Source organism: Pygocentrus nattereri, chromosome 18 (assembly GCF_015220715.1).
Source record: "Pygocentrus nattereri isolate fPygNat1 chromosome 18, fPygNat1.pri, whole genome shotgun sequence".
NCBI lineage: Eukaryota > Metazoa > Chordata > Actinopteri > Characiformes > Serrasalmidae > Pygocentrus > Pygocentrus nattereri.
The window spans coordinates 11,784,924-11,795,432 of NC_051228.1; the positions used below are offsets into that span (position 1 = coordinate 11,784,924).

The window sequence follows — 10,509 nt, forward strand, 5'->3', positions numbered from 1 at the left end:
TAAGTATTTCCATTTTGGGTGACTTTTCAATTTTTACTCCACTACATTATTCAAAATCTGTCGTTCCTTTTGTTTTTTGTGTGTATAAAAATGTAACATGTCAAAACAAAAGAAGCGCAAAGCAAGAACACCAATCAGGGCACAGCGGTCACTTTGTTCTGAGCTTGTTTTGACCTGTTGGTCATACCAACCCAGTGCAAGCACATGGTTCAACGTCAGTGCAGCAGCATAAAAATACATATGTCTACTTAAATGATGGAACTAACCTAACTTTGTGTAAATAGACCACAATATAGAAATATGTACACATATGCAATTGTGACTGGCATGTTTCCTTTTTTCTGAATTTATACAAACACTTTCATTTTATAATAAATTAGTTTTGGTTAGTTTATGTTTATGAACAGAGACCTAAAGATCAATACAGTAAAGGAAAACTTATTTGTGAACCTGTGTTTAAAGCAATTTTTATTCAACTTGTAATTAAGTTACAAAGTAATCTTAAACTGAAACTTTGCTTGTTTGTAAAAAGTGATGTCAGAGCCACTCGGTTCTACCTGATGGAAACTGTTTGCCTTCTGTGTTTTGTGTCTCACAATCACATCATTTTAATAGTGATCAGTGTCAGACAAATTAATGACATTTTATTAAAAGACTGATTTACCAAGAGAGACACCGGAGTATTTTCACCTAAACTGAGTTCATGAAGCGAGTCTTGTTACAAAAATGATAACAGGACATTAGGGCCATAATTTAATGTTTTAGTACTTTTACTTTTGATACTTAAGTACATTTGAAGGCAAATACTTTTGGACTTTTACTCAAGTTGAGGTCTAGTGTAAGGACTTCAATTTTTACTGGAGTAATATTTTACCTTGGGTATCTCTACTTAAACTCAAGTACATGATTTGTGTACTTCATCCACCACTGTGTATAACACAGAATATGTCTTTGTTGGACAATTAAGCTTGAAGTAGTATGCTACCTTGACAGTGCTGCCACGCCATCAACCCTGATGTCAAACCTCCTCCTCCTCAACTGTAAAGTCACTGTAGGCTATCAGCCCTGAAAATGTAGACATTTTGGACAAGTTCATGTGCTGGTCCAAACTGGCCCTTGCACAGTAACATGTGTTAATGTACATGGTTTGGTGGGTAGCACAATGTTGGTCCAACATAGCGATGGTAAAGGTGTATCTCCTGAATTAAGGTGGAGAAACTATCTTGTCTCCTTTCACTTTTCCAAAGTGAAAAGCTCACTTCACAATGTCACATTTTGCCCATTTTATGAGGAGCAAAGACCATAGTACACCTTTACCATCGCTATGTTAGACCAACATTGTGCTACCCACCAAACCATGTACATTAAGTCATTATACAGTAAATAGACTGGACTGTTTGCTCTGTGGAGTTACTGACCATTGAAGGGTATAGGGATGAGCAGAAAAAAGTGACTTTTGGGAGACTAAGAGGGGTAACTTGTTTAAAGTCCATGTTTTGTAACTGAGAAAGCATGTAAGTAATACATTCCTGATTGTTAGTTTTTATTAACATTGAGAGTGGAGGTAGTGTTGGGAATGTAAATGTTAAGGCTGTGAGTGCATTTCATTGTGGTTATTGTAGTGAATTTACCTGTATTCATGGGTATTGTGCTCTCTGCTACTTTTCTTTCTGTGTTGCCCTCTCATTTTCTTTTTTTTTTAATCATCTGTCTGTAATAAGCAGCACTTCACTCCCGTTTCAGTCTAACTCATGCTTTGATAGCAGAATAGATGGGTGGTAAAATAAACTTGCTCTGGTCCTTGAGCTGGTTATGGGAACAGCTACTGTGAGTCACCCCGACCTCAGTCTGGAGGCAGAAATCAGAAATTTCCTACTTTATAGGGAAGGCATTCATTTAGTGGCATGTAATGGAATTGCTCTGTCTCCTCTAGATATGGGAAACCATGCAATATGGGGAGTGGGCTTGGTCCATGATGCTGAGTCTAATCATAGTATTGAGTAAAAACTGTATTGCAAATTGTTTGATGACATTTACCATTTAAATAAGCATATCTTGTTCTGGTCTAATACATAGAACACACAAACAATATTTGTATCACCTGAAAGAATTTTCTCTTTGCATACATGTAGAAACTCCAAACTGTGGTTTTGGGTCAAAAATGGAGCAATGGAGCATGTGTCCCAAGATGCTTTAAGCCACTAATGGCAACAGCTAAGGAATATATATGCGCACAATGATATTAATAAATTAAAAGTTCCAATGTTTAGTAGGACATATGAAAAGGTTTAACACATTGAAAAATGAAAATGTCATCAGTAATCCACAGATGTCCTACTTATAAGGGACTGTTTCTGATAGGAATGTGGATAACCATAACTTGATCATTTTTTTCTGATAAATGATATATGATGTATTTAAATGACTGATTTGTAGACATTCAGGTTAAATGACATTTTGCTTGCAAACTGTCATTCTCTACACACTTTTATCACATATAGAGTATTTGCTGTATAAATCAGCACCAAAACAAATATTAATAAAATAATATTTCTTACTGCCAAAATTCATGGACTTTGTCAGACTAGACTGGTGAATCTATTTTAAATAATGGAAACAAAGTAATAAACACAACTGAAAATCCCTCTCACAAGGCCAATTTAGAGTTATTGTGTCACTTTAGTTCTTCTCTTTTTCAAAGCTTGTTCCATTGTGTTCACTTTGGTTCGTTTGTAGAGCACTTTAATAGACTGTAATACCTCCTCTGTTTTTAGAGTGTATATGATAGGGTTTAACATGGGTGGAATGGTTTGGGTCAAAGCAGTATTAATTATTCTGATGTTTGCATTTAAAGGTGTTGTAAGAGCTGCAGTGTAAACACTAATAATTGGTAGATAAAACATGGTCACTAAAATGAGATGGGAGGTGCAGGTTTTCATAGCTTTGTTTTGCTCAACACCCTGTGTGATCCTCCACAATGCAAAACTAATACAAACATATGAGAGAGCTATTAGAAACAATGGAATGTAGAGCAGAGCAGCCATACAGACATATACCATTATGGAATTCATAGAGTTATCATTACAGGCTAGTTTATAGACAGGACCATGATCACAGAAATAGCTGTTAACTGTGGTAGATCTACAGAAGGACAATCTGGTAACTAGAGCTACAAGTATAGCATTGACACTCATAGAAAGAATCCACATAACACAGATGATCAAAGCCATTGCTGTTTTGGTGACAATTGCATGATACCTTAATGGAAAACATATAGCAATTAACCTGTCATAGGCCATAGCAAGCAGAGTAAGAGACTGCAGGGTCATAAAGACATAAACAAAAAACATGTTTGTTAGACAGGCTTCATAAGATATGTACTGATTCTCAAACAGAAACATGTCCAGAAGCTTTGGAATGAGAGCAGAGCTTCCACACAAATCACACAAGGCCAGGTTGAAGACAGCTACATATTTAGCAGTGTGTAAGCTGCGTGCTAGGTATATGGTGCCCATTATAAAAGAATTCCCCATAAGAGTCACTGCATAAACAATGCACAGAAACACATAGTAGTATTTTGCATGTGGTATGTTGTTAAGTCCAGTGATGTAAAAGCTGGAGGGACGAATAAACGTTGAATTTGTTGATGACATTAACTGCATGGAAGTCATGTTAGTGGACATTTGGCTTAAAAACACCTGTGAGAAAGAATGATCTGCATTAAATAAGGTTTTGCTGGAAAACCTTCAATGAATCTCTTTTAAGTACATGCAAAGACATGTTATAATAGTCACACTAAATCAACAATAAATAATTTGTAATAATTATAGAAAGCATAACAGAATTTTAGAAGGAGAGTAAGGAGGAGTCTTTACCTTCTGCAGCTGAGAAAGAATGCCAGCATATCTGTGAAGATCTCTCATATTTATGTTTGGTCTCAAGTGACATCATTCTCTGTAGAACACTGAAGAAACAAGAAAAAGACATTACTGGCCCAGATGGATTGCTTGGATTGAACTGAGAACACAGAAGCATTAAAGAGAAATCAAAATGTCTGCTCAATCAAGTGGCTAAGATTTAATGGTTAAAATTCAGAGTGGTTTGTTGTAAAATGCTCTGCTTTATAAATGTATGGAGTCAGAATTATTCACAGTGATGGTAATAGGAACCAGATATCCAACCTATTCAATGCCTTTAAAAGTTCCCTATTGTCTTTGCATGAAATGTTTATGAATGCAATGCCTGATGCCTAAGATACTGTAAGACAAATTAGATCTCCAAAAACCTTTTTTGGAATTATGCTATACTGAGCTGGAATTGTGCTACAGTGAATTGTGATCACTGTCCAATCAGTGTCCCCAGCCAAACTTAGAAGCATTGTTTTGGAAGCTCATGAATAAAGTTGCCTGTGAATGTTTGGGCTGACTCTGTCTGTCTGTGTGTCTGTATGGACTTAAGTGGTGTTTTATACTATCTACAAAGTGTTATGCATAACACAACCATATGACCAAAATATGTACTTTGTGACATAGATGTTGGCTCATTAAACTACCTGTGAATCCTAAGCCAAACCTTTTTGTGCCACATTTTAGCAATTAAAAGTATTTAAGATTAATTTTTGAAAAGTATGTCAAGTATGTCACAGTATTCAGTGCCATTTTCAGTAGACAAGACTCTGGCACTATGTAAAACTTGTGAATTTAAGACATGTCTGATGGAAATATATGTAACATGTGGAAGAACATTCTGTAACAACAGGTTGTGCTTTAGCAAGAGTATTCAAAGAGAACCCAGTCAAAACATATTATAACCTTATTAAAGGTTATGATTACCATTGTGGAGAAAAAATATCAAATGCTTTATAAAAAACTAAAAATATAAATACTTTTTAGAAATATGGGTATTTTTACATGTCTTTAGAAATTCCATCTGAAATATTACAAAATAAAAAAATAAGCTTAATGTTTAATAAAAAATTTGCTTTGTTTCCACATTAACACATAAAACATTCTTAGTCATCATTCTTAGTATAATGTAATATTTTTCTGTCCTTATGTTTTGTTTTGCTGCATTAACACCAACTTATTTACCATAAAAATGCTTTTCTTCCATATTAAATGACATGATGAAGAGTAAACAACATAACTTAAGCCTTCACAGGGCCAGGTTTTATTTAGTTATTTATTTATTAATTTAATTGCATAGCCAATATTAATGTATGATTAATTGGACTTGGTCATTTGATGCTGAAGATATTTGTATTTTTTCACATTTATTGAGTCAATGCTCGGCTTGGCCACAGACTGCTTCCAGGTGGAGGCAGAGAGCCACCCCTTACTGTTTAGTTATAACTGGCTCTATCTGTGACTTGACTTCTTAAGGGAAACTTCTTCTTCAAAGCACAAACATCTGAGGTTCTGTCAGTTTAGGTGGGCATTATTCTTCAACTGGTTTGATTTCATACTATCTTACCATCCCAGGATGAAGAACACTAAGCCCTCCTCCTGACTCTCCAGGTAGCAGGAAGCCTCAGCACCCTACGGTTATTCTGCGTCTATCCTTCCCAGTAGGCACATTGTGGCTAATGTGCATTTTGACTAGAAGACTGTTGTTTGAAGGGCCCTGCATCCACAGCCAAGCAAGGAAGGGGCCCCCTGAAGATGCAGTATGTCCTCCCGCAGCCAAAGCAAATTTCTTCCAACAGGTGCATAAATCCCAGTTGGCTGGGCATCTTAGCATCACCATAACCCAAGAATATTGGGTGTCCAATATTATCCACAAAGGGCTGGTGTGGCTGCAGGTTTTCATCCCAGCAAAGCAGGAGCTTACATGATCAGCAGTTTGAAGACAGAAACTAGTTTGAACAAGTGTTATCAGGTGTGCTCCAGCTTGTTTTGAGTGAAAACCTGCAGCCACACCAGCCCTTTGAAGATAAGATTGGACACCCCTGCCGTAGAATATCTGCATAGGCACCTCTGGTGATCCAGTATCGATTAGGATGTGCACTCATTTGTGGCAGCCTGTCAGGTCTGTGCCCAGACCAAGGATCTTCTTGCATGACCAGCATTAAACACTAACCAAGCCAAATCCCCTCCTGCACTTGGTCCTACTTGTTTTTGGACTTTGCGTCCAGGTTGCCAGCCTCTTGAGTAAACACAGTGATATTGATGGTAGTGGATTGGTTCTTTATGGTCTGCAAGTGGTCTTACATGTGCTTCCTACTGCCAAGAGGACTGAGGAGCTGCTTTTGCAGCATGTAATTAGAATCTAGAGGATCCCACAGACCCCCAGTTTACCAGCCGTTTTTGAAAGGTGCTTTGCCAGCTCTTAGGGGCTTCCATCGGCCTGTCCTCTGGGTTCCATTTGCAGTGCAACAGGCAGACAGAGAGAAAAAAGGATCTAGAGAGATCATCTCCTGTGGGCTAAATATACACATAACACCCTCTGGCAATCCGTGCTTGTGATATCTGTCTAAGTCCCAGTTTGACTACCTACCACTGCTGTTTCCTGAACAAGAAATAAACGTTGAACTAAAATTTAACACATCAAACCAAGAAATGCTGAAGTGTACACATTAACAAAGAACTAAATTAAATATGAATAACCATTACTAAGGCGATCATTAATTATTAACATAATTCTAACTCTTGTTAGAATTGTTAACTCCTGTTAATTAATACCATGACAATGTATTAATTAAGATCTTTTCTTTGAAGCATAATATCTGGTGGAGCCAATGTAGGTTAACACAAATTAGGCTAATAACCTAATCTGCAGGAAACTGGTATTGTTATGTGAACATTTCATGATTAATGAATTATCAAAATTTCATCACAGTTGCATGACAAGGGCTGCACTCATAATGTGATGCTGGTTTACTTAATCATTCATGATGTACCAGGAAAAAAGACAGTATGTAGTGATACATTTAATAATGATACAGTGCATTGCTTAACATGTCTGCACACCATTAGTTGTTACTTTTATATATCATATAACTAACTAAATTCATCATTTATTCATTATAATGTGCCCCACCAAGTAAAGTTATGAGGCAAAATATATTTACAAATCATTAGTTAATACATCCATATATCATTTAGAGTGTACAAGAAATAAATTCTTTATCAGTGAAATGACTGAAATGCACTACACAGACTAAAAACATTTATTTAAGCACAAATGTCTTGCAGCACAAAATATGAGGATAAACAATATAGGTTAACAAACATTATGCATTTCATGTGCACGTGCTGAGATAAGCGAGATTTATCAAGGGCATATCCAAAATCAGGGTCATTACGGTCCAAAGTCAGATGGCCAACACGGATTGAAGGGGGGGGCAGACATGACAGACCAACAATAAACAGGTTCAAACAACACACAGTAACCAGAATAACCAACAAACAGCAAGATCAAACAAAGACCAGTAACTAGACTGGGGAAAACACAGGGCTTAAATACAAGGGTAACAAAGGACAGGTGCAAACACAGGTGGAGACAATCAGGGGTGGAGTCTTGAGACGAGGGGGCTGGACTAAAAACCAAAACATATACACATGGGCCAAACCTAAACAAACGCACATGGACCAGACTGGGAGGGGCCAATCATGTCAGGGTGCTACTTGTCTTTATTTGACCTAGGGTTCATGGGCTTCTTCTGTGTCTTGGGGTCCTATGGGGCCTTAACACAATGATTTAGATGAGACCACATTGTGGCTAATGTGCATTTTGACTAGGAGACTGATGTTCGAAGGGCCCTGCATCCACAGTCAAGCCCAGGAAGGGGCCCCCTGGAGATGCAGTATGTCCTCCCGCAGCCAAAGCAAATTTCTTCCAACAGGTGCATACATCCCAGTGACCCCTTCACTTGTACTGCTGTCTCTATGGCTCTGGTCATCTGGTATGGACCCTCTCAGTGATATATTCTCTTTCTACAGAATACATGCACAAATACTGTTCCTCCAACCTTTTCTGGTACTACTCAGATCTGACTGCAAATGATGCATCAGTTTCAATGCATGAAATCACTGACATATCATTTACATTAAGCATAAGCTCATGAAGTGCTCAGTGACTCAGTGAAGCAATAGCTGTACTCAAATGAGTTTGAGGTCAAGCAGTGATTTCACTGCTCCCCCTACTGACCAAACTTTATAGGGTTAAAATTATGGCAGCAAGAAAATATGGAATGAAAAATAACCAAGACCACAAATCAAAGGTAGCTACCTGTTGTGAGTTTGATTGTACAGTAACAGCAAAGACGAAGCCGATGTATAATAAAATCTGTGAAATTTACATGTGCTCATTTTACATATCAGATTTGACTTTATACAACTTTTTTGAAGAATAAGCGCCAATGATCCAGGAACATGTCTTGAAGTACATCACATTTAAACATGCTCTCAATATGCTGTGCTTTGCAGCAGCCATTGTTGAGCTCTCTGCCACTATGTGTCAGTGTCCATATCCCCTACAGCACCCCTTTCACTAAGATGACCAATGAGAGGAAAAAGAAAAACAAAGAGTACATAAACATTTAAGGTTCTTCGTCCATATAATTAAATTGTAACTGAAAGCAGGGATCAATGTATAACTGAACATTTTGCGTTATTTTTCTAATTTATTATTTGTCTCTTGCACTGGCAACTACCCTTTCAATGTTTCATGTGTTTGCATAGGTGAAAATACAAACATTGAAACTTGAAGAACAATTGTTCAAAACACGGCATACAATAAAATATTTTTGGAATTGTTTATGCAGTCTATGAACATTTATTCAAAAGTTCTTTACTTGAATATCTACCTGAAAGTAGGTATCAATTTTCACTGTACTTGTTTTTACGTCACATTACATATATTTGAAAGTTTTTGCTTTTTTTGACACACATATATTAATCTAACTATGAATTGTAAACTGTAGATTCTCTGTCTAACAGAATTCTAAACACAGAAAAACATCCACAAATGTGATTTTGCAATTGTATGTCATATGCAACAAATATATTCATTGAGAACACCTAAACAAGCAATTACAACAAAATAAATGTCCTAAATTTATTCAAATTAACTAATTTACAGGACACATCCAAGCTTTTGTCAATTTTTTAAAATAAAAAAAATAACATTAATTTCACTGGCAGCCTGACGGGAGGCATATGGGCTTATTAATTGTTATAAGTAATACCATGGAGATTCCTCAGCTTTATGCATATAAGCCAAACTACAGTTATTGTATCATTTTAATACTTTGCAAGGTTCACCTTGATTTGTTTGTAGAGTACTTTAATAGACTGCAATACCTCCTCTGTCTTCAGAGTATATATGATGGGGTTTAACATAGGCGGAATTGTTTGCGTTAGGACAGAGTTGATTATTCTAGTATTTGGATGTATATATGTTGTAAGAGCAGTAATGTAAGTACTGGTGATTGGTAGATAAAACAAAGCGACTAATATCAGGTGGGAAGTGCAGGTTTTCATAGCTTTCATTCGCTCAATACTATGTGAGTTCTTGAGCAATGCAAAACCAATACAAACATATGAGAAAGCTATTAGTATCAATGGAATGCAAAGTACAACCGCAATACAGACGTAGCTCATTGTATAATTAGGGGAATTATCATTACAGGCTAGTCTGTGGACAGGGCCATGATCACAGAAATAGCTGTCAACAGTAGTAGATCTACAGAAGGATAATCTGGTAATCAGACCTACAAGGATGGTAATGAGAGATACAGAGAAAAGCCACATAACACCAATAATCAGAGTCATTGTGGTTTTAGTGACAATAGCATGATACCTCAGAGGAAAACATATAGCAATTACTCTGTCAAAAGCCAAAGCAAGCAGATTAAAGGACTGCTGGGTCATAAAGAGAAAAACAAAAAACATGCTTGCCAGACAGTTTTCATAAGATATGTACTGGTTCTCAAATAGAAACATGTCTGCATATTTTGGAATAATAGCAGAGCTTCCACACAAATCAGACAAGGCCAAGTTAAAGACAGCTATATACTTTGCTGTGTGCAAAGTCCGTGCCAAGTATATAGTACCCATTATAAAGGAATTACCTAAAATAGTTACAATGTACACAAAGCACAGAAATATATAGTAATACTTTGTATGTGGCATGTTGTAAAATCCATTGATGTAAAATGTTGGGTGGCGAATAACTGTAGCATTGTTAAAGGATTCCTCGGAAGTCATGTCAACTGTAGATTGTCTGTACATAAAATGCAAGAAAAAAACAAGTAGAGAAGTTTTAAACAGTCACTCATTTCAATGCAAATCATCAAAATATACACTGTATGTACCAATATACCAATGAATCAATAATAAATCACAATCTCTGTAATACCATGAAAAAATACAAGAAAAGGAATTGCATATACCAGATACAGTAGCTTGTGTTACTGGAGCAAATTTCAGCAGAGATCGAACATATTTATAATTGGCAAATGTTTATGTAATCCTCAGAAGCACACTCCCAAGACACAATTCTCTATAG

At 36.6% G+C, this 10,509-nt stretch overlaps 2 protein-coding genes across 2 annotated transcripts; both read right to left on the bottom strand.

Annotated features, from left to right (window-relative positions):
- Positions 1-2,666: 2,666 nt before the first annotated feature.
- LOC108412889 (olfactory receptor 1496-like) lies at positions 2,667-3,683 on the bottom strand. The gene has a single exon (XM_017685119.1). The coding sequence runs from the start codon at positions 3,681-3,683 to the stop codon at positions 2,667-2,669; it is 1,017 nt and encodes a 338-aa protein (XP_017540608.1).
- A 5,559-nt stretch (positions 3,684-9,242) lies between these two features.
- On the bottom strand, positions 9,243-10,232 carry LOC108412888 (olfactory receptor 1-like). The gene has a single exon (XM_017685118.2). It carries the CDS (start codon positions 10,230-10,232, stop codon positions 9,243-9,245), a length of 990 nt encoding a protein of 329 aa, XP_017540607.2.
- Between the last annotated feature and the right edge of the window lie 277 nt (positions 10,233-10,509).

Bases quoted from the DNA above. Each gene is read 5' to 3' on its own strand.
- LOC108412888 (XM_017685118.2), bottom strand. From the start codon at position 10,232: ATGTACAGACAATCTACAGTTGACATGACTTCCGAGGAATCCTTTAAC.
- LOC108412889 (XM_017685119.1), bottom strand. From the start codon at position 3,683: ATGTCCACTAACATGACTTCCATGCAGTTAATGTCATCAACAAATTCA.